Source organism: Apostichopus japonicus, chromosome 23 (assembly GCF_037975245.1).
Source record: "Apostichopus japonicus isolate 1M-3 chromosome 23, ASM3797524v1, whole genome shotgun sequence".
Taxonomy (NCBI): domain Eukaryota; kingdom Metazoa; phylum Echinodermata; class Holothuroidea; order Aspidochirotida; family Stichopodidae; genus Apostichopus; species Apostichopus japonicus.
In genome coordinates, this window is record NC_092583.1 from 15,540,186 (window position 1) to 15,566,351 (window position 26,166).

The 26,166-nt window shown below is 35.8% G+C and overlaps 1 protein-coding gene across 5 annotated transcripts in view; it reads left to right on the plus strand.

The window, feature by feature from the left end:
* LOC139964551 (prolyl endopeptidase FAP-like) overlaps positions 1-26,166 on the plus strand; it is a 251,697-nt gene that overhangs the window by 51,620 nt on the left and 173,911 nt on the right. The window contains exon 1 of one of the 5 annotated variants that reach the window (XM_071966209.1): positions 20,659-20,803. The exons of 2 other annotated variants lie outside the window; for them this stretch is intronic. In XM_071966209.1, coding sequence (XP_071822310.1) covers positions 20,705-20,803 — 99 coding nt within the window. In that variant the 5' untranslated portion in view covers positions 20,659-20,704. Of the gene's footprint in view, positions 1-20,658; positions 20,804-24,706; positions 24,856-26,166 lie in introns of those variants that run through there. 2 more of the 5 variants (XM_071966216.1, XM_071966218.1) reach the window with 2 other exon arrangements.

Consider the following 26,166-nt stretch of genomic DNA (forward strand, 5'->3'; position numbering starts at 1 on the left):
GTTTAATGGAAGTTTTACGAGGCCGCTAAAGTCAGCAGACGACACTTTTTTAGTGTAAATCGATCTCACTGAACAGTGCCTTTAAAAATCCTGATTAATCTTGCTATTCCCGCGCAGATGCTGCAGCTCTTAAATGTACACTAAACGTCAATGAGTGCTTACTCATTGTCGATACATCACAGGGCGACAGGCAAAGTGACTGAATTATTGATACTAAAAAAAAATTAGGGTACACAATTTGCAAAATGATTTCATCAAAGGATTTTATTCTATCGGTAACAAATTAACTCACCTTGCAATAGTCAAACACGTTAGGAATGTGAATAACGCGAGTCACGTGACGCAGAATGTCAGAGTAATGTCAGAGTGTTGCATCTTTGGGCGTAGACAAATTTTGGAGCCTATAAATCCACAAGCGGCATTTATTAGGTCTACATACACGAGTTTAGCTGTTTGTCGGCGTATGTCTGTATTTGGAGTATGTCTTGAATTCATTAGTCTTATAGATAATTTCCTCCTGAGAAATAAAAAAAGTTACTGTAAATGAACATAGTTCATTACACTTATATGTCTATAGTGTACAGAAAGTAAGGTATCATTTGCGCCAGGCGCGGCGGAACGGGAAAATTATTGGGGGGGGGGCTAATATGTGGAGACTATACGCCACCATCAGTTGGCGCGGAGCGTACAAGAAAATTTTGGGGGTTTTCAAACCCCCCAGATGGCCGGAAACGGCACTTTCCGAGTGTTTCATGCTGCGAATACCTAGCCCTAAAACATGGGTCTCAAGCCTGCAATTTCTCAGATTGCACGTAAAAATCTGTAAAAACATTGTAATTTGTATATTCGATGGTGCTTTAAGAGAGTAGCTATTACTCGACGTGTACTCGCAAAGACGTTTTTGAGTGTAGTAACTACTTGCAATTAAATGCAATAATTACAAGGGCGTCGGAAGCTATTTTTGATTGGTACGGCGGTTCAGAGTGTGGCCAACTATCATAATTATCGGGGGGACGTTTGGCAGGTCAAACTACGCTTGAAAACAAGATCCCTGCCATGACAGAGTAGTCACATTTAGCCTACTTGCCGTCATCATTATTGAAAATTATTGAAACATATACCTCCGAGATTTTTTTTTTCCATTTTTTAGTCCTACTTTTTTTTTTTTTTTTTTGCGTCGTGAATATTGGTCCGGCGTTCGCCGAACCTGCCCGTACCGGCTCCGACGCCCCTGAATTAAATAAATGTCATAAGAAAAAACAGAAAGCATTTCTTAATGTCAACAAATGGGTAATTCCAAAACCATGTGCAGTTGCCAACAAATTTCTATGACCTAGCACTGTCATCATGTCATGAATGCATACAGTACGGGTGAAATGCTAATATTGTGTTTTTGTTCGTTTAATAATTGATTGCGTTTAAACATAAAGCCATGTTCCACGCCTTGCGTGTACTCGTAGTGTAAACGCAAATGTAGATGAGTGTAGCGTTTAGCTTATTACCCTCTTATTTAAAACACTAATATTCGATGAGGCATGATACAGACAATCAATTATTATATTTAATTATTACTCCTATATAGTATCCGTGTGCATCGGACAGATCGACAAGTATGCATTAAAAAATGGGCAGATGCACGTTTCGGAGCCTTGGTAAATATTGGGGGGGGCTTATCATGCATTTGCCCCCTCAACTTTTTCATTGGGGGGGGGGGGCTGAGCCCCCCAAGCCCCCCCCCCCGGTTCCGCCGCCACTGATTTGCGCGAGAAATCTGTAGCACAAAAATGTATATGTCTATTGAAACAGCAGGGAGTTGGAAATCTTCAACAGTGACAATGTTATCTTCATTGATCTAGTTTCATCTCTTTGTGTCAGAGTCCGAGACTGAAACAATTTATACAATCACTTTATACTTATATCATTTTATTTTGTCATTTTATTAATATGTGATTGCATATTGGCCCCTATAGACATGAAACCTTTGAGTTCCCTTATTTTTTATTCCCTTTTGAATATTCATAGAAAGGACATCACTGTTGCTATTAAAAACATTTCACTTTTACGGATAAAAACTTCATCATCTCAATAAAAACATTTGCAAATATCAACTTTTTAAAACATAAAGCAAAAAGAGACGAGAAACAATAGTAATGAATAAAGGAATTTGAATAATTTAAGCCTAATGGTTCTGTGATGTCATTGTTAGACTTGTTGCAAGTCCGTTGTCTAGGCAACGAAGGAGAATGTACAGTATATTGTTCCCTGAATTGATTCTCCTTTGAGGATCTAGAAACGAAAAGTTGAAAAATATTGAAAATGAAATAAGTTGAAATTAATCGGTAAATATAATTTATGAATATTTCCAAAGCGATTTTGCGGCTAGAAATGGTAGGTATTAATTCCGGTGTCTTCAGTGAATCACTGTCTATATACGCTAATTTTTTTGATAATATTTTCGTCTGAATTTCACGGTGCATATTGAGACAACTTGAAAATAATTGCCGAACGATTTAGGGTGAATATAAATACGAAGTACAAGCACTTTAATAGTTGTTGTATAACGTACCATCACACTTCAATTAAAAAACCTAATGTACACGTGCTTCAGCTGTAAATGAAGTTAAAATACCTAACACACAGCTGATTGGATTACTGCGAAATTCACGCGAATTTATATGGAATTAGAGCAAAAACCCTTCTTCCAGGAAACCATTCTATTTTGTCCTTTCCAATAACTGTTATATTCACATTGTCACGTTCGCATCTGTGAAACAAAACGAATTGACTTTTTTAATTTTGATATTATAATAAATGCTTTATCAGCCTTAGACAAGGAAAACGTTAAAACACACATATAGATAATAAATACATTTGCCTCTGTACATCAGATATTAATTCATGATAAGTATTACTAACGGTTGAAATGTTTCCTCTCAAAGCTATCAAAATGTTCTGCTGCGTCGAATGAAGACTATATTTCTCAACTCGTTTTTATTTGTTATCCTGGTATCCCGGAGGCCATAGCATGCATGAGAGAAAAATACAAAGCTTAAGGTCAAATTTATATCTTATTTGTCTGAAAGAACTGAACTGCCAAACATTGTCCTCTGACGTTTTGTGTACATACCATGTTGACTCTACTTTAATAGAAAATACACCGAGCCATTTAAATGTTTGCACAGCTATTCAGATTTGATTGGTGGGCGGAATGAACGTTAAAATATAGAAGGCAATGCGGGGTGCACTTAACTAAATCTAATTTCATAAGGCGTCACAGTTGATTACAATTTACAAAAACATTATGAAAGTTAACGTTACGTAACTGCTTTCTCTGTCTGTGTGTCTGTCTCAATGTGAATGTGTCATTAATGTAAAAACAAGTAATTAAATGTTCAATTTGACTAAGGTAGTAATTGAAAAATATCACTTGTCATGCCACAAAGACTGCCATGTTGAAATGGAATATGCACAACAGTATACAATTATCAACGCTAGACAACAATACCGAAATTGTTGCATGGTGAGGCAATGTGAGACAGCGATATATATATATATATATATATTTATATATATATATATATATATATATATATATTTATAAGAAGAAATTTTTCATCAAAGTTGGAAAATTGTCAGCAACGTGCCAGTACAAAGTCCGAGTGGTTGATAAAGGCAGTAGCAGATAGACCACAATGAAGTCTACTATGTTGGCGGTCGCTGGTTCGAGCTCTGGATAGATGAAAACCCACATCACCGTACTTATAAGTACGGTGATGTGGGTTTTCATCAAGGAGCAATTCTACGGTTTCCCTACCTGGACTAATCTCCAAAATTGGTAAAACAAATCACCTATTTCGAGTCACGGTTCGAGTCACTCCCAGATTAATGTATGTCGTCCAGTTACAGAGTTGTTGACAATTAACAATTCATAATTATGGACGTTAAATATGAATGTAAAAGACTGACTTCGGTCAGCTTGCGGCTTTGATAAGCCTATGAGGCTTCTTCGCGAGTTCCTGCTTGCAGGAGGATCTAATATACATACATATACATACATATGAGCTCACACCATTAAGTGTATTATCGCTCAACATAAACAGTAAGGTACACGCAGTAAGCAAGATTTGATCTCCCTCCCACTCGCAAATTTGTTGCCTATACCTTTGTCAAATAAGCGCCTCCCTATCATATTAAAGACATGAGGTAGACTGGATTATAGGATATGTTTCTACTGATTGCCTAGGTATAAATGACAGAAGTACAGGCTAATTGCTACTTCTACCACTGCAAAGTTGACGCTAATGTGATAGGCCCCATTGACAGCACACCATTTGAAATGAATCAATTTGTTATAGTTCGTTGGGTTGTCAGAGAATGTCATTACGTTCATTAACCAAACAAGTTGCGGGTCATTTTAGTGTCCTCTATAATATTTGATTGAGTCACGTGACGTTTTTAAAGGATGATTGTAAATTGATTTTGATATACTGTAGACCGTTAAAGAGGCACTTATATTGGTCAAGGCTACATTTGCAAACCACTTTTTATATTTTGAGACATAAAACATTAAACATGAGAGGCTCATCAAACAAAGTGGATGGACTACTTAGTCTAACATATTGCGAAAGCTTCTCAGAAGCAACACAAATATTGTGGCACAATAACAGTTTTATAGCTTCAACATAAGGAATTACAAAACATTACATATTTTTCACGGACTTTTAGATTCGGGTGTCATCCATGGGTGATGCGCCGTTTGTTAAGAAGTTTTAAAGATCATTATTTTGTTATTAGAAATAATTATTGGAATTGATAAACAACAAGAGATTAACGTTTTGGCATGGACCGAAGAGATTACGTCAGCATCGATTAAGCCTTAAAGGAGTACTCCAGCAATTTCACGTATCTTAAAAGTGAATATTTTGAACACCAGAGTAGCTATCTAAACAGTAAATTAACACTCTAATGTTCCTTTATCGTTGGAACAAGGCATATCAGCCCTAAAGGTCTGATCAAAGTCATAAGATGAAATTCTCCGATACAATAACTATGAGGGTCACATTTTCGATAAGACAATTTCATAATCTCAAGTGCGAATAAGGGGACTCGTATTGGGAACTGTCAACAAGTCACATGTACATTGCAATAAATACACTAACGTTAATAAACTTCCTACTTTGTATGATTGGCTACCCTCACATGAGAGCTCTCTGCATGACCACTTAAATCCTTTTTTTTTACTTACAATCAAATATTACACGCGTCTGGTTAAGGAAAAAATGTGTGAAAGTTAAAGGTCAAGACGGGTCGATCCTCTAAAGAAGACATTGCCACGATCGAAAAGTTAGGCCATTCTAACTTTTATATATTCACCAACAAACGCCCCTTTAAACTTTGTTAACAGATTATTCCTCTTTCCGTTTGTAGCTAAAAGGAATTGAATGAGGAAAATTGATGTCAAAGTGATAGGTGTTCACATTGTGTGAACCTCAGAATGATATTGAAAAATGTATGAGTTATGTGTGCGAAATAAATCACAGTACTACCTTATCGTAATGCACCATAATCATTTGTACCGCACCTCATCATCCCATACTATACCACACCATACCGAACACGCCATACCGTACCATGTCATATCCTTCTATGCCATATCTTACTAAACCATACCATATCATGCCATGCGACTCCAAGCCATGTCATGCATATCCATGCCATATCCATGTCACTTCATGCCCCACAACATGGCATACCACACCACACCATACCACATCATACCATACCATACCATAACATACCATACCATAACATACCATACCACATCAAACCATACCACATCATAACATAACATACCACACCATAACATAACATAACATACCTTACCATACCACATCAAGCCATACCACATCATAACATAACACACCATAACATACATAACATACCACACCATACTTTACCATACCATACCACACCACATCAAACCATACCACATAATACCATACCTCACTATACCACATCATACCATACCACATAATACCACATCATACCATACCACACCATACCATACCTTACCTTACCATACCACATCAAACCATAGATACCACATCATACCATATTTTGTTATACAACACTTTTACAGAATAACACTTTAAGATACCATGGTTACAATGTACATATAGTGTTTTGTTATTTTGACAATGTGTACTGTATTACGAGATAATGCTACTACCAGCAGGATCAACGTGTGTCCACAAATGTCTCGATATGTAGGTCCTTATTCGACAACACAACGATATGCAATTGGTATAAGAAAGAATCCCCCGAAAAACAGCAACATGTCACGGCTTATTCTACTCAACGTTTGCTGGGATTGCGTCCAGCATTATCGTTTATTCAAACAAAATTCCTCACACTAGATTGATTTTGATGGCAGAAACTCCAAAAAGACAAGTAAAATGGAAGAACAACAAAACTAATGAATCTGTTATAGCTTACAGTATCTGTTACGATATATACATTAAATCCAAACCCATCATTTTAAGTTCTTCCAGACAGGTATCCTACAAAGCTATGACGCAAATAAAATAAGATTCGCCAGAGTTGATATTATCCAATTTCACCTTCTTCCTCTTTTTTTAATGAAACACCTTGCATTTAATACACGTTTTATCAGTTCCTAGAATATCCATAATATTGAATAGTCGGTAAATATATGCGGCTTTTAGAATCTCCAATTGCAATCGATACCCGATAAAGTATTAGCTTACATGTGCTTAGCTTTTATTCAATCCGGGTTACATAAATAACTGCAACCCTCGAAGCTTCACCTTAGTTTTCTCCAATGGGTGTAGATTCACAAATTCTTTCGATATTATATATCACCTCTGTTGTTCAATTTGAAATATATATTAATTTTCGATCAAAAATTATTTGTAGTAAAAGTGGAAAACTGTTGCTTGGGGATATACCTGTTTCATGAAATATTCTACGGTATAGGACGGACAATTTTAGACTAGGAAACAGTGTACTCGTAGAAACAAAAAATAATGTAAACGAGCCCTAAATTATGTTAGTCTCCTTGTAAAGAATGTTTTCTTAAAGAGGATTGCGAAGTCTAACCATTGAAATTGGAAATATTACTTTCATGAATTTTTTTTTCGCTGAGAAATTGTTTGTTGTAACAAAAAGCAAAGAAAAGGAAATTGTTGCTTGGAGATATTTCTATTTCATGAAATATATTAAAATAAAGGGCCAGCGATTGTAGATTATCTCTCCGTGTAAATTCTAAACATGTTAACGATGCACACACTATGCTAGAATTCTTTTAAAAAAATTGAGACTTGAAAAGAATTTCAATTTTCAAAAAAATTGCGACATCTAAGCCTTGATATTTGTCATATTCAAGAAAACGAACCACAAATTTATGGTGTTTTAGCGTCGAATACCATCAAAACATTCCATTTTCATCTGAAAAAAATGTTTTAAATAACTAGGGATGATGCACGCAGAGTGTTCATCTCCCTCCCACCTCTATTACTCCTCCCACCCCCTACCCCTCCCGCCACGTCCCCTCCCCCCAAAAAAATCCCGCGATAACGGGTAACTTTTTGGAACCAATTAATGAAAGTTACAATTTTACGCCTCGATTCGTCTATGTTAAATCAGGCTTGGTTAAGAGTATCTGTTTCATGAAAGTTGGTTCCTAGACTATTTTTTTTCTTGTTTTATTTTTCGTCGAACCATTTTCAGCATCTTCAAGTGATAATAATCCTTACAACAGTACAACAGTATACAATGAGCCATTATTATCATTATGATACAAATTACCCCATATGGAAAAGATATATAAAGAAACCTGACCAAAGAACGATTTTGATATATGTTTTGTCCTAAGGAGTGATTTCCAAAAAAAGACGACAAATAAAATATTAAATAGTTATATTTTCTGTTCACAAGTATTTTCGTGTGGCGCTATAGGCTATACACCGTACATGTTATGCTAAAGGCTGAACGATTTCAGTCACGTAGTCAAAACCATATAGTGTTGATTATTTTACTATACCAAAGTACCACGTGCTGCGTAAAGTCATGGGACGCCATACTGACAAGAAATTGAGTCTACGGGATCCATACGATTACAAATTCTTTTGTAATTTGATCGCATATAAACGAAAGGCAAACGCGATTTACTTTAGCACGTCAAGCCAAGACAGCGTTATAATAAATGGTTCAACAATTTTGTCACTAAAGAGTTTAGTCTTAATACTTAGATTGATTTAATTGGTGTTTGACCCTTATTGATCTTTTGTGTGGGTTCAACGTTAAAATCAAAATAACGACACATGCGCAATCCATAATACGTGTTAATTATCACATAGGCTTACTAATTATTCATATTCTTTTAATTTACTCATTCTTGTCTTTTTGTTGTTGTTGTAGATTTGGAAAGGTATTTTGTTTTTCAAAGTTTTAATGATTTCCGTTAAGTGAACATCCGTTGTAGATGTACATAACACATCATTACTTCATTTATTAATATAGATCTCACAAAAAATAAATCATAATGAAAAAATAGATAAAGATAAAGATAAAGCTACCTCTGCTTTGAATTTGTTACAATCTGGTGGTAACACACTCGGTCGTTTAAAGAGAGGTTAGGGTGAAGAAACACACAGTCTGTTATGTTAGGCCAAATCTCACTAGAACGACGATGTTATAATCCTTAACTTACAAATAAAAAATATAAAAATAACATAACGACAACAACAAAATATAAAAATTTGTGGGACACAAATATTTTCTCTACTTTTAGTCTATTAGTAACTCTCTTCTCATGGACAGCCAACAGGTTATGACCACAAAGATCTTTAGGTAGAACTGCATATCCAGTCATAGATGAATGTATATTACTTGGTCAGTGTAACGCAAAGGTAGAACCGAATTCATAATACATACTCCTTAAGCGAGGCGATACTTGCAACATGTATACCTGTTGAATTTAGCCAAATGATAAGTACCGTGTTTTTTAACCGTGATTGCTTTTAGCATTCGCCCCTCACACTGCCAGTATGTTAGACACCCGGGTACCCTCTACCGGGGCTGGTCAGCGATGGTTTAAAACCGTTCCGTCCTAAGATTGCTGGTATATCTGACCACGATAATGCGATATATACAATTCCCGCGTTCAGGAATGCTACACTACTATTAATCAATCACGTGTATATAAATACATGCTATCTGCTATAGATGAATACTCCTCGCATCAATACACCAGATCATATGACCATGAGCATAAACAACTGTCACATTTTACAGACTACTGGAGGCCCTATTGCTTTCGTATTACTGCATGTATATATAGGCATATATATATATATATATAGGCATATATATATAGGCATATATATATATATGTATATATATATATAAATATAATTGATATATATATATATATATATATAAATATATATATGTATATAATATAATTGAAATATATATATATATAATTGATATATATATATATATATATATATATATTCATATATGTGTGTGTGTGTGCGTGTTAAACTGGATATGGTTCGCAGCGAACTTATCACGAATGCGTATAACATTGCAGTTTGATCGATGTTTAAGAGCGTATATAGCATAGAGTTAGACAATATAAAGACCAATTATCAGCCTATTCACACCGGCTGTTACTTTAGTTTGCGTTGGGGTCTCTATCACGTAGCCAAGCAGTAAACCAATTTGAGAAGCGAAACCATAGTGGCTTCGTGTAACATACATGGGTAGCGCTTTGCCCATATATCTTCCCTCTTACAAAACTATCTCAGCATACAGAGGCCCTCTACATTTGAACTGATGGTATACCCCGTGTGGCATGTTTAATGTTCCTTCCGTCGGTTGACGTATTGGTTAATTACTGTACACGCTGGCAACTGGCAAGGTGAACCTTGCCTCTTTACTTTATATATAAACAATCATGCTATTTTATCTTCGAAATATATGCTTATTAAATATAAATATGGTTTTTTGTACAAAGTTACATCTGTTGAGAAAGTTTGTATCATAAGCCTCTGTGGAAGGGAGTATATCACATACGGGTATGGTTCAAAGAAATGGAGTGTGTTAAATACCTCATGTAATGAGGTATACAAGTTGTAATGTGAGTATAGAATACCCCTTCCGGTGTGGTTCATCTTCTACACATATCCCAGTCCGTACTCGTTCTAGCACCATTTCGTGTACTCGTGATCGCCCATGTTAGATGTGTACTCCGGCATGCACTGGTACTCCTGAACAATATTATAGATATCAAATATTAATAACAGTGTAGGAGTAACTTCTCACTACTAGCGCTTATAACTTATTCGTACTTATTCATAATAAATGGAACTGAACTCATTCTTGAACTATTGCTGTTGTATTTCGTATTAAACTGTTTATAAGCCTACAATTGTACCTCCCACTATACGGATAACCTACTTCTGGTTTTCATTGAATGTGTTATTTCGTCTCTCGTCCCGTTCTTCTCTAGCAAAATAGCGCTTTCCACTGGTACCCATATAATTGTCAAAACATGGAAGAAAGGCCTGTATATTCTATGTATTTATGTATAACACTATACATTGCACTTCAAGTAAATGCATACACACACTGGTGCTGTGTCTACTGCAGATAACATATACATAGTTAACCTTCATATCTTTCTGTGATGTATACGCAATAATGTGTTACGAGTATATACATGCTAACGCATACCGTATCACAGCTTCAAAAAACACGCAGTTTATGCACAGTCAGTGGTACTGACCCTGTTGCAATGATGTAAAACAAATTCACACGTTTGGAATATAGCAAAACATGAACATTACATCATCATTCAAGTCCATGATACTCAGTGAAGAGAATTATCGTGCTCTGTGCCGTACAGAGCGAGCGGTTATATATATATATATAGTCTACCCAAAATTACAATAGCACCTGTACAAATTAAACTGGTCATAAAATTCTAATCAGGAGGGTGCATGGGTATAAGAGTAGCACTTAATCACTTGTCAGTTTGATGAGTTGTCCTTAGTCAACCGATACCCATAAATTAAATTGCAACCTTGCTCCATTAATCATGATGTTTTTAAAGGTATACCGGTGTGTGTATATATATTAATATGTAAAATGTATTACGGGTTGAAGAATGTGATGGAAATATTTCATGCACAAAATGTGTAAAGGAAAAAAGACAAAGCAACACATTTCACTATATAGGTTATCAATAATGCATCTGATAAGATGCATGTCATCAGGCTTGCTTCCGTGCCTGCAAAAGTGTAAGAACAGTGTACTTTTCTTCGTCGGTGTTCAAAATAAAATCACGAATTAATTCCAAGCTTGACAGAGAGAGCTGATATTATGTTGCAACACATTAAAGCTACATTTAGGGTTGGTTTTGGTTAATATGCCAATAGACATTTGATAGTAATAAAATCTCATATACTAACTAGGCAGGTCAAACTTGGCCAGTCTAATTAAGTATCTTTCCAATGAACGGGGAAGAAGTAAAAGTATAAGTATGAACATTTTCAAAGTGCATGTTTGTATGTGATTTGGTATTATCTATGAACCAAAAATATCTGAATGACGAAATTTTCTAAATATAGAATGTAATAGGCCTTACTTATTTACATGAAAACTACAACAACACACGTGAGTTTGATCAACTACTGCATATTTTAGGCCTATCTTATAGGTTGCGTACAAATGATCATTGACTGGCACACAAATAAATAAATACAAAATCCGCTTTAAGTTATATACCTTACACGATGACAGTAGTTTGAATTGCAATGTTAACCTAGTTTTTACTGTGATTCGGTAATCTATATGGTTGCCATGGGATGAAAAGTGCAGCTAGCTTCGATTCGATATCCTCTTGACACAATTCGTCGCGTATAACGTACATAGATCGGTTCGGATCATTATCATATATGTCAGTAATAATCATTTTCCTTCTGGAAAGTCCATAATGACATCATGTGAGCCACTGTGTCAGAGGGTATAATGCATTAACAGTTTTGTTTGAAACTTTCAACAATCTCCTGAAAACCACGTAAAAACTAGTAGCTGTCTGTTTTTTCCCTTCTTCTTCAAGTTGTGCTTCAGAGCCTTATAATAACTGTATGATTTTGGCGCTCTTTAAATGCCATTGATTGATTTTCTTATGACGTAATCAAACAATCCAAATCAAAGGATTTGTATTTGTTGATTGTCTTTGCTGAAGTAGTTCTGTGATTGTATAAACAGTAGCATATGTCAGCTAGAAATGTCAGCTAGCTTCAAACTTATCAAAGGACTAACCCTACTTACACGCGCAGACTGTTGTGGCGATATCTATGGCAGTATAGGTTACATTTACTTCGGTTGTAAACAATACACTCGTGGCTATTTATAATGACTTGTGGGTGGATATTGTATAGTAAACAGCCGTTTTCCACAAATTCTACTCGGTATAGCTAAAACAATTAAGGGTAATACACCGCTTTGAAAATATACAGTACATTTATTTGTAGCTGTATCCATCGCCAATGTCGTTTTCCAATCTTGACTGGGTAACCTCCCCCACTCCCACCCCCGCCAATGTTGTTTTCCAATCTTGCCTGGGTAACCTTCCCCCACCCCCCCCCTCCTGCAACGTCACCACTGCCCGACCAGCAAGAGCTTTTTCTTTCGTTTTGCTTCCTTTAGTGTAAATGAAGGACTCTTTCTAAGTTAGTTTTGAATACACAAACTCAACTGCTACGTAATCGCGTAAACCAAATCTTAACATTTCCCACAAAAAAAACCTAATTTAATATCTCATTAATGTAACTACCATCAATTCTTCTTTTCAAAATATAGGTTATTTCATATATTTCGAGGGGCAAAAAAAGAAGTTAACAACACCAAAATTGAAATCCCGCGAAATGTAACGTGTACCTTTAACTCTCCATTCGAGTGAAGTACTTTGCAGTCTCTTAGCCTGTCAAGACCTCTTTACGAAATCTTTTTCGAGAGCTTTTCAATGAAGTAGTTTAACCTCAATGAGCGATAACGCTAAACAAACCCCACGGCCAACTGTGTAGCAACTTACCTTAGTCTGGTTCATTATTGTTTGCATCGTATAGACAGGCGTGATTGAAACACAATGACTTGAACAGAGAAAAGATTACCAGACACATAATTGTAAATTATTTAAAAAGAGAGACAGGGAGTTGATTGTACTGCAATCCTATATAGAATACACGTGTTTACGTATATCAAGAGGCTCGACATATTGATAGCAAGACAAGATAACCTTATTTACTCCAATTACGATTATATCACTAAATGATCAAATCTTTTCCTCATTAGACTAACACATTATGCGTTTGCAAGTTTTCCAAACTATATGATTGAAATTGATCAAAACGATGACATCTTCTGTGTATCTCTCTCTTCATTCAAATGTCGCTAAATGCTTGTAATGAACAATTTCGTTAGATTTCTGACAAGTTTTGTTGCCATGACAGTGAAGTTCTCTCGTTGCAATAGTGTACTCAACCTGAAGCAAAACATGACACTATAACTCGAATATCGAAGAAATTCTCTATTTTGAAGAACGAAAATTAATGAGTATATAGTTTAAGTGAAAGATTGTAATAAGGAATATGCAACGAACAATATTTCGACGAGATGTGAGTTTAGATTGCGAGACACAAAAAACACCTAGAACAATTAATTAACAGAGCCCTTTGACTGATTGCGTCTCTTTCTTACACGAAATAATTCCCGCCTAAAATATACCGTATAGAAAAAAAAAATCAACTTTTTCGAATAGTTGACAATTTCCAATAAACTAAGTCATTTTGGAAAGGTGATACAACCGAAGTGCATCCGACCTATTTTTAAATCATGAAAAATGGAGTCTTTTCACCCCTTTCTTCAAGTCTCAATATGTTAGAAAGGGTTGCGATTGTATCTTTTCCAGACGAAGATCTGAAGTATCATCGTCTGCGACCTTAAAATTGATCAATCCGAAGCACAAGCCCCTCTCGTAGACCACTTGGCTGTTAATGCTACCATGACAACGACTCTTATGGTCGTCAAATTGATATTTCGTCCACTTAAAATTGATTAGACCGTTCTAAAATGACCATAAGATCAGCAGAACACGTTTTAAAATAATGGAAAGATGATCAGTAATGCCAATACGGAAGTGCAACTGCATAATTTGGCTAAAACATTTTCCCCGAGAAAACCTCCCTGTGAAAGTTTATTCGCAGCAGGCAAAGTGTAACATGGAAATCAATCATTCGATTTTTTTTTAAATTTTATTATTCTGGACCGGTTCCCCGTGGAATGTATCAAGAATAAAGACACTTTTAGCGTCCCGTGAGAGGCCTCGGATACAGCTCGTTAGGTGTAACACCGACTCCTATGCACTTCCATCCATCAATGTAAATACACACGGCGTTGATGTATGGTGGATTCCTCGTGTGGCTTCAAACACTACAGGGAATGGAAAGTTTGTATTGATTTCGGTCTGGTATGTAACATTATGACGTAATCATATACAATATGAGTCTGAGTCGGTATGAATACAATAAATAACCAATCCAAACAGCCTCTGTATGCAAATGCAAAGCATAAGCGCCAATCAAATCCGTCTATATCGGCCCTGCTATACGGTGAGCGCCGATAGAACCGGTTATCGTTTAATCTACCGACACCGTTAAAACCACAATCAAACCGGGCTTCGCTTACTGCCATATGAACCTCTGTTGGCTAACTACGGTAAGTAAACAGCCATGCCAAGCCGTGTAAGAGTATTTTGAGCACTTTAAAACACCAAACACCAAAGCCGTCTCTGCATGTATGAGTTGAATATACCGTGAGCGCCAATCGAAACAGTCTCTGTCGGCTAAATACGATGACCGACAATAGAACACATTTGTTGATAAATACTGCATGTGACCTTTAAAACTTAACTCCTACTAGACCCGGCTCATGTAGTTTACTGGCATAAGGAAATCGCCAGTCAAAATTGTCTCTGTTGGTTGAATAAGGGCGAATGCTTACGTTCGAAACCGACGTCTTCGGTGGTACGGTATACGGACATACAATACTGTATGATACCGTGCTGAATACAGAAAAACGTCAGTCAATCAGTCGTTGCGCACGTTATGTGGTATTTCCTTTAATTAAAAAGGGTCTTAAATTGACTACATTAGTTTGCTATTGACAATTAGTGATGTTTTTTTTTCTTTTGTGGAAGGGGGGGGGGGGAGAATATTCCACAATCAAAACCATACCCCGCTTTTCTACATAACATATGATTGTAATCGCAACTGATAACTAATTACCACTAAACTGACAAATTAAAATAAAATAATTTAAAAATAATATAATGTTATCCCTAGCTCGTTTCAAAGTTCATGTCTAAGAATCGATCCACACACACATACATACACACATAATACATCACCGCCTCACCCGCCCCCTTCGTTACGTCACTATACCGGCATCGACATTGACGTCCACACGTCTATCTGAATCATTCTTGCATGGCAACATGTTTGCGAGCCTCTGGTGTATACATTTGATCAGGTTGAAGTTAACAAGACTTTTCACCGCTTGTTGAAATCATATGACTTGAAGGATCTATTGGGAGATAGGGGAATATACGAAATGGACCTAATCCAATGGAGAGAATGAAAAGACACCTTCTCTATGTTTAATGACGAACATTCCTCCCCGAAGGGATACTTCAATCTTATTGAAGTTTTGTGGAAATATACGCTTCTTCTATTTTTCTTTCTACTTATGAAATATATTTGCGCTGACAAGTTCTATCCTGGGACTTCTTCTTTTTTTGCCTGAAAACGAAGAGCATGCCTCCTCTTGTTTCTTGTGTATTGAGATCTGAGTGTTAAGTGATCAACATGCAGGTTTTACATCTGAAGCAAGTAACACAAACTAAAAAAGAACACACAGAATCGGAAATAAATATCAGTATTTGGATGAAACTGTTTTTATACCACCTAGGATCGGAAAAGAAATAAATCATCCTTGCGTTACTGTGCCAAATTTTTTAGCCTAGATGTTATCACCCTTATGAACATAGTAAACAATGCAGCCATGAGAGAGTTCTCATGCATAACATCTTTCTATATATTTACTGCTCGAGTAAATGTATACAGAACATGTCTGCTTGCAGTGTTTATTTATTACACTGTCGTAATTATCTTCAAAACGGTTCACACAGTTTATGATTCGCTTTTGATTTTTATTGCTTGACATTATGAATACAAATTTAATTTTAAAAAACGTCGCAAAGTGCGCAAATTTGATCTATATAAGTTAACTTATTAACATACTATATATAGTCACGTAGTCAACCGGCTAGGACCAGTTGCGCCGGTGAGTCCAAGGCGTCGAATAAGCAGTTTTTTTCTTGGTCGCGAAGGTGCTATAGTTTTGTCCGAGTTGCCAAAAGCGCCTCTTGGTTTAAGACCCCAGCACCACCCGTTGCAACAACAGATCCTGTCCCAATTTATGCCCGAGACGGCCCCTGGGTATATAACACTCGAAAATAGAGAGCTATTTGTTAATTAACAAACATGAAATATCAACCGATAAACATCAGGTCACAACAAAACAGAAAACCTTGTCTTTCTCAACTTTTATTATACTTGCGATATATGGTTAAGGATATCCCTTCACCGACGTTGAGAAAAGATGGAACAAATAATTTAAAAAATTCTATCGAAAATAAGTTTGATATATTTAATAAAATTTACTACTTTTAATATATGAATTGTAATATTTTCAATCCTTAGAAGTATAAAATAAAAATCAGATAAGTATCTCATTAGTTACAAACCAAATAGGAACTTTCATCGTACAAAGTCGTTCATCATTATTTGACCCAAAAGTTGATAGTCAATTTCTTGTTGGAGTTGGAGGTGAGGGTGGGGATGGGGTTGAGGGTGGGTGGGGCGATGTTAACTTATGATGTAGATGATGTGTATAGTTTCAGGTTTTGATATTTATCTCAGTGTGAAATTGTAAACATGGTTTCCAGCTCTCTATTTCACGTTTATTTTAAAAATGATATATGCTGTCAAAAAATGTCAATAGTATGTTCGCGTGTCACTGCCTATAAGAGAACAAGGAAACAAGAATCCCCTCCCTGCCCCACCCCCTCCCCCTCTTCCCTCCTCTCCACACCTCATAAAAAGACAAAGACAAAAACGCCGTCACCAACAACAAACATGAAAGAAAAGACGTTTCTCCTAGACCTTATTTTGAAAGGTTTTTCAGTACGTAATTGGATGTATTTCGAGCACTTTCTCTGACATTATAGACAAGACCGTCACCAGGCTTACTTGCAAACAAGGAGATTAAATATTCTTATTCCGTTCGTGTGAAAATTAGTTTATTTCCATTTTATGCGGGTTTTTTCCCCTTTTTTCTGTGTGTGTGTGTGTGATTCACTGTATTTCAAACTAAGTGACTAATGAGAGGTGTCTTGTGTTGTTATTAAAGTATCGGTCATTCACCTGTTTGCTGTGTGGGATTGGCTGTATAATGGGTATTGTAAAAAAAAAGGCATTGATTGGCAAATTAGATTTATTTCCCGGCAACTGAAGATGAACTGGCGACGCAAAATTTTAAAGAAGTATAAATTTACCGCACATTGGTTTGATTTTAAGTCTGCGTAAAAAAAAGAGTGTAATATTACACTGAAGCCTACGTCGGATAAGCTGGTATCATAGAAACGGCAAACATTCTTTCGTACATAATTAAAATGATAATAACTAAACTATCAAGATGAATTGGGTTTTTTTTCTGCACATAAAAACTTCATTCTCGTTAAACTCATGGTCGTTAAACTCTTGTGCGTGAGCTAATAGCTGTTAATGTTTTGGCTTATTTTCCATTTTGATCTCTAAACGCTTTAACTGCCAAAGGAGAAACTATGGACTGAAAGTGGTACCGTATTTTAACTAATTCCCCCCCCCCCACCTCCCCCTCCCGCAACGAACGAAAAAGCAAATGTACACAGATTTACGACAGGAATCTTTAGCATTCTATATCGCGGAGAAAAGCCAGGCGGCTTCACATCTGATAGTTTCGGTAATTCTAGTAACGTCTAGGGGCAGTTTAGTTGAGCTATTAATCCCAGACACAGTTTTAATTATTCCAATTAAGCGATTTGGTTCCTTTACTAAACAAGCAATGAAGTTTAACATCACGTATCACCCTCACAATGAAATTTTTCTATTGAAGAAATATTTGATTTTGTCTGTGACGTAACAATCGACCTATTTTTTGTTCTATTTTTTTTTTACTCTAAATTTAAATGTGGATTGGAATAGAGTAAAACCAAAATCAGGTTATGGATATACAGTATTCATTAAATTACAGTCCAGCCGTTGTTTAACAAATTAGGAGCACAATGGAATAATATATTTAGTGTATAATTCTCGAATATTCTCGCAAATATAGTGTACAAGAAGGATTCTGGTAGGGGAGTACAACATTTTCTCAAACAATGTGCACCTTTTGACAAAAGATAATATGAATCGATCGATTCCAGGCAAATCTATAATGTCAACCTGTCTCAGAAATTTACCCATAGAAGATAAACAATAGCGTATTATGATCGTAGGCTCGTTATAGGGACTATTTTGGAGGGGGTTGGGTGGGTTGGAGATATTATAACCCTTAACCTAACACTCGAAACTAAACTTGTCCCCGCATCCTTCCAAGTGGGACACAACTGGCCTTTGGTTTACACTATTTCACACACATAATTCACCCCATCCACCTTCCCCCCCCCCCCCCCCGCCTTCTCTTAACACTCTTTAAAAAATACGATCGTGACGTCATAATGCAATATATTATTAAAGTTTCAGATACAAGACAGAAAAAAAAACGTTTTCGTCAAGTCGGTGGTCTAAAGTTGCTTACATCCAGTGACCTGATGCTTTATGTCGCTTGGAACTAAAGTTCCAACTCTAAGCTCCGGTCGTTCTAATTTCCCTTTGGGTATAGGTTAATAAATTCAATATGGTTGCCTAAAACACATTGGACATCTCCGTCGCCGTCATCCTATATACGGGATTTTTTGGAATCCATAATTACAGGCAGGTTTCCATTCTCGACAGTTTTTCCACTTTCTTTCTGAACTAGGCAGGTCAAATGGGTTTAAAATCCGTCATATATACATCAAGTATAAACAGCTTAATGGATTAAGAAATATCTAGTTTGTATATATGAATACACACACGCACTACTTTCTTCCCGCCAGTGGTTTGATAGCATTAAGAATCCCGCAGTATATGGTACGTGGTAATTTTTCAAGAAGGAAATTCTATCTACAAAAATGTTGTTGTTGTCAAATATGTTATTCGAGTTGATAAATTGGCAACATTTTCATCTTAACAAGATCATATTACGTAACCGGTTATCGGTATTTTTCACACTGTGTAACGTGTGGAAGTCTTCAAATACTGTCAAAGAGATAATTATACAGTAAACTGATAAAATACAGTCAATGTATATGATTTGAATATTTTCTGAATATTAAAGACTGAAATAAATGTAACTTTGTAGAGCCTGAAATATGCCAGATAGACAGCGAAATTGTTTCACGTGACATTTATTAAGAGGGAGGGAGGGAGGGGGAGGGAGAGAGGGGAAGGGGGGGCTACGTAGAATGGGGAAGAGAAAATGTTGACCTTATTCCCCCACCCCTCAACTTGTGGTGTTGCCATTATGCATCGGCGTAGAAGAACTAGGGTACAGTGAGAGAAGAATATTTATTTTGGAATTTAAAGCTGCAAAACAATGGAATTTATTGCTGCAAAACAATGGAATTTATTGCTGCAAAACAATGGAACGCACTACCAAATGAAATAAAAAATGCAAACAGCTTAAGTAGTTTTAAAAGATTAGTTCAATGTTTTACCAAGTAATGACATGTTTTACTGCTCTCTTCGTTTTATTTGAAAGTTTTAGATCAGTAATTGTGTGATTTTGTTTTTATTGATTTTATACACATTGTATAACTTTTAATATTAATAATATTCTTGTTTCATTTTGATCGTAGTTTATGAATCTTACTCGTTTATACTCATTCATAATTTTATAATTTCATACTTCATTTAGCATTTTTTAATTTGCAACATTTTAGTTTTATACTTATATATTTTACTTGATATTTATCTATTTTTGTATTTTACGAAGGCCTCGTGGAAGATTAGCTTCAGCTAAACGAGTTACCCTCTCAAAATAAAGTTTAATAAATAAATAATAAATAAAGCAATGTGGTACTTCAAGTGTCATAATTAGTAGCTCTGTTCCTCACGTCTATACATCCATCACCCACAATACCAACAACCTCTATTTAATCCCGCCTTCATCTCTCTAACAAAAGCAACGGTTTATTGAGTAAATTCGATAACAATAGTTTATCCCTTGTCAAAGTTTGTGTTGCTATCTACTATGCCCCGTGCATAGATCGATAATTAACGGTACACTACAACGTATAAGGCTTCAAAACTGTAACGCCTTCTGTATATGATACATATGTATATGGATTACGCTACACCTCGAAAAGGGATTACTTAAAAGGATATATTTTCACCCCCATCGCCCGAAAACAAGTTCAAAGACCAAGGAAATGTCAGTAGCGGCTGGAGGAGGAGCAGGTCCCGACACAGGAGGGGGTAAAGACTCTCGGGGCATCTGGAACAAACATGGACTTACAAAGTCCGAGGAGGTACGACTTTAGTAACTTAGTTTGTAATAGGCTTAGAGTATTTATTGATCGAAAATAAACAACAAATTGTAGAGTAGGCTGTGCAGAGGAAGTTAACCTTTATGATATGTTGGTATTTTTGAATAAAACTTTCTTCCAACTTAATGTTGCTTAGTTGAGAAACTCACACACTCCATCTATAGTGCCACTTATTACCCCCTACCCCCTCGTTTCCTTTCTATTAAGTATAAATTTGGCTCCTATTTAAGGTAACTGTAAATAACAAACAACGTACCCTCCCCTTCCCCCATCGAGTAACCGTTTTCCCATCCTAAGAAAACACTTTATTCTAAAACTTCAACCGTTGCTCTTCCCCACCCACTTTAATTTAGTACCGTTTATTTTCCCTATAGACCACCCCCACCCCCCATTTCCCTTCCTAAGGTTTGAAAGGGTCACTTCTATCTTATCGTATCGTACGCTTACTGCTATCATAAGAATCGTTTTATATCAGGTAAGGTCGACATTGTTAATGTAGTTCCCACGGTAAAACAATATGTGAATCAAATACCAAAGATATTTTATTCATGTTAGGATACTTAGCCTATATGTTTCACGAGCGTTAATGTTTACTTTTCAGGGTTAGTTTTGTTTGGGAGGTGACACACATATTCTAGTTGAATTGAAAAGGAATATGTCACTCCAGTTATTTTTCTTTCCTTTAATTTGGTATTTTTGTATTGTTTTTAATCTTTTGGGCGGTATATATGACTTACTATCACCACTTATCGATCACTTACCAAGTGATCACTTCTGGATAAGGGTATACGAACAAAAGTCAGATATTGAAATCAATATTCCCTTTTGTAAACCTTTGCAAAAAAATTAACCATATTTATTACCTCAACGTTTTTCATGGAAATCTGAACAGCTAATAAATTCGTTTTTTAAACCTTGTTTTCTTCTTTAATTAGAAAGGGGGGGGGGGGGCTTCCGCATCGCCAGTCCAAGTTGAATTGGCTTAAATATTTAAAACGATTACCTGTTTGCTTGCTCCTCGTTTTCCATTATTCTTCTCTTTCTCTCTCTCCACCTCTCTCTCTCTCTTTTTACTTTTCTGTGACAAAAACATTGCCGCAAACTACAAAAACACTTGAAGGTGAAGCCATGTGAAAACCAACCTTTATGTGCCCAAAGATATACACTTTAAACGTACTCTCTATTGAAAATGAAAGCGAACCAACGATCGTTATCTTGAAATCGTGACAAAATCTTCGCGTCATGGTGGTTCTAACATGTCCTGACTATGTGGTACATAATATATAAAATGGCAAACTATATGATAAATATTTTATGAGGAAACTTGGCGCCCAGTTTCTTCAGCAGGCAACAAACTACAAATTGAGTCCAACGATCGCCAAAAAAATATATATATAATAAAAAACTATAGAAGAAGGAAATAAAACAGTATTTGGGTGACTGTAAACAGAACATATATCTGCTATGAAGTTGACATGTTATTATACGAGAATCAAGTAGAATTTTCCCTTGCACGGTATATATGAGTACGAGTAGGAATACAAGGCGATATGTGAGTGTGAGTATACTTAACCTTGCAGTAGTATCTATACTGATGAACCGAGTACGAAAGTATACATGTAACAATACGACAGTACGGAAGTATGAGTAACTGGGTACAAAAAAAATATGTATATAAAGCGGGAGGCCCGGGTTCGAATCCCGTTTTCAATTAGATATGTTCATTTGCCTTTGTCGTTTACCTCCAATTCATTAACTTAAAGTATGTTCAAAGTATCTCTTTCGAGATCCGGCTTTAGGAATCACAAATGATTTTCGAGTTGGTTAGCATCATGTTTGATCCCTAGAGTAAGGCAAAATATGTCACCAAAAACAGAACTAGTATTGTTCGATACAGGTGGCAAACGCCTACAGTGGAATTACAGTGTTTTAAATACAAAAAATAGGCAAATCGGGCCTCGGGGAAACCAATGTCACGTGACACCAGTTTTGAATCCTTCGTATTTCCTTATTTATATTATGAAGGTATAAGAACACAATTTTGGTTATTCCATGTTTCCTTGGCCCTTTAAATGACCTGGCCCCAGGACTGCAGTCTATTCTGACCACCCCCCCCCCTTATCGTCAAGACTGGTTATAGAGGGGACATGTCAACACGACATGCATCAGTCTTTTGCCTGCACAATATACTAGGATATTTTTGTCGAGAGCACCGATAATTACCGTACACCATGGCACACACATTACCGTACACATATCACACACGCATCATTGCCGTATACCATCACACATAAAACGACGTAGTCCTTGCGGTTTGTATATGTCGATGTGTGTATATATACTGTAGCCTATTAGTTTCATAATACTATACCTGCTACATATATAACGTCCTATATATCGAACATCTTTCATTTATGATAGTGATTCGGCTGGGATGATTAATTTGCTTTTAATTTTTTAAAACCATCATACTAAACAATAACTTAAATTTTTAATAAAACTGAAATGAAGATTATAATTTTAAAGGGATGCTGAGGATTACCATCAATGTTTTTTTTTTGCATAACTGACTAGATAAGGATATATTAGAACCCCCACTTTAATAAATAGAGAACGCAGACATCGTCCAACCTCTCCTCCCTCCCCACCCCATCCACCCGCCCCCAATTTCAACTTTCATTTCTCCAACTCAAATTCATTTAACATTTACTTTCATTAGCGGCGACTCAGCATAAAATCATGACGTCATTAAGTAGAGCTCATTCTAAGGTCATAAGAGATTTCATGACTGGGGTTATATAATGTATTTTCTGTGTGGTTTATTTCATACACTGTATATCAAATATTGGTTGTGATACACCCATTCAAAATTATTGCGTTTCGTTTTTTACATAATTTTTCAGTTTACATAGCTAATGAACTTGTCTTCTTGGAGTATCGAGTTCTTAGTCGCGTGTGTGTTTGTTCACAAATTCGCAAAAGGCACGTTGCCATGGCAATTTGAAAGCTTGCGCATGATTGAGTATTTAGTATACACTTCAGAGATATTGTATATAGCTTTGTTTCCAACCAAATTCATTATTAGTTAGATAAGTAAATTTTGATAGAGATTTTGTTTGATTGACATGGCTAATAATTTACATTTCCAAAAAAAAAAAAAATTAAAAAAAAAAAAAAAACGTTTATAGCGGGTTGCTTGTTCTTCTTTAAAAAATCATATATTTATCTCCGAGTTGCTTAAACTTGTTTATCAGCCGTTTGAAAAAAGAGAAAATATCGAAGATATTTTACTCGATAAACTAATCACCGATTTTTGTTATATTGTGGATTTACAACAAGATATCACTATGCCACCACGTAGTATTTATTAATATTCGATATGAAGGATCCTCTATATACATTTTTTGACGATAAACTTTTTGTGATATTTCTCTTGAACGCGAAAGGTACCTTTATTGTCAGAGTTTCTGTTTAGCGAAGCTGTGATACTTATTGCCAAGAACTTCGCGGAAAGTGGCTAAAGTTATCACGACAATCCGTGAATTTGTATTCAAACTTTACATTATACAAATTACGATTCTTTTTTTTTTGGCAATGCATATTCAAAAGAAACTATTGCGTCACATGTAGGCATAGTAATAGCATCCAGTTAATTGTGGATTCTTCAAGGCCCCTTCGAGAACAATAGAACCTTATTTCGATCTTCAAACGAATTCTTCGTTCAACCTATTTGGCGATAAACAGGCACATAGAGAAAATATCCTAAGGAGATCAATAACTTCCTTTCAGGACCCGGTTCTGCGTACAGAGGGGGCCTGCAGTGTAGCACGCACTGTATACCATTATCTACATGTTGTGAGTCACTGTTTTTATGGGCTACAACATGTCTGAATAGAAATAGTGTGTATATTAAGTGACTCCTCTGGTGGTTTGATTTCAAGTTACATATAAAAAGGGGAAAAATGTCTTCCTTTGCCGGAGGAGGTGAAGAAGCTGTTGACCTATCGAAAAACAAGTTGACTCGTTCGGAGAAGGTAAGTGGCAGTGACTTCCTAAGTCAAACTTCACGTTGCACTCTGCTGAACCGTCGCCTTGCTTTGTTATATCTATACAGAATCATAACATTAGGATATCGTGGGCCAAGTTACTGAAACTTCCACTCCCGTATTCAAAGTAATATATATAGAGAGAGGGCTGGTTGGTCATGATAACAATCTTCAAATGTATAAAGGCATAGGTATGTGAAGAGTATAGAACTCATGTGATTAAGTGGTTGTCGAAAATTGAACGAATACAAAATCAAGTAAGGCATTGTTATTACTAACCTCAACCTTAATCCATTGCACTCGAGGTATATGTATAGGCCCTCTACAGGAGTTCTGTGGGGGTGTTTGTAGTGGTACCCAGGACTCTATGGAAAACTGATGGGGATATATATATGTATATATATATATACATATATATATATATATATATATATATATATACATATATATATATATATATATATATATATATTTATATATATATATATATATATATATATATATATATATATAAATATATATATATGTATATATATATATGTATATATATATATATATATATATATATATATATATATATATATATATATATATATATATATATATATATTAAAATTCACGCGGAAAAATATACCAAATGAGTCTGTATTTTGAGTCTAAACTCACCCCACGTCGAAACGGCAAGCAACCTCGGAAGAATTTCGTGTTAAAAAATTTGTGATGTGGGAATTGGAAACGCGTGTCAATGGCCTTACGATTTAAACGTCTTATTAATTCGTCTCGCTTCTTTGAACAAACGTCACATAACTCCCGCCAATAAAATCAAACCGTAACATTTACATAGTGAAGTGATGTATAATTTATACTCATCAGTTAAACATTCGATTGCTCATTGACATATTTTGTTTATATCATGTATTCTTTATATGCTATTGCGTTTCTTGTTTGTTTTTGTTTTTCTTTGCGGAAGAACTATTTACTCTACCTTATTTCGTCGTTAGTGGACTGTATGTGGACGTCCACGCTCATTACTCTGTTATACCTTTATTTTGTTTTTTAGAAGGTTCAACGTACCATCCATGATTGATATCAAGGAAGTCATTAAATTACGTCACTTCCTCATAAAAGTTAGTTTATCGGGAGAATGGTCGACTGTATAATGATAGACCATAAAAAGGCTTTTTGAGAAATAAGAAAAAACAATTCACGGTCGTAACTCAGAACAGGTACTGACAAATGACTATAGGTGAAACCAGTGGCGCCATTAGCAGTGTAATAATATAGGATGGGTCTGTATGG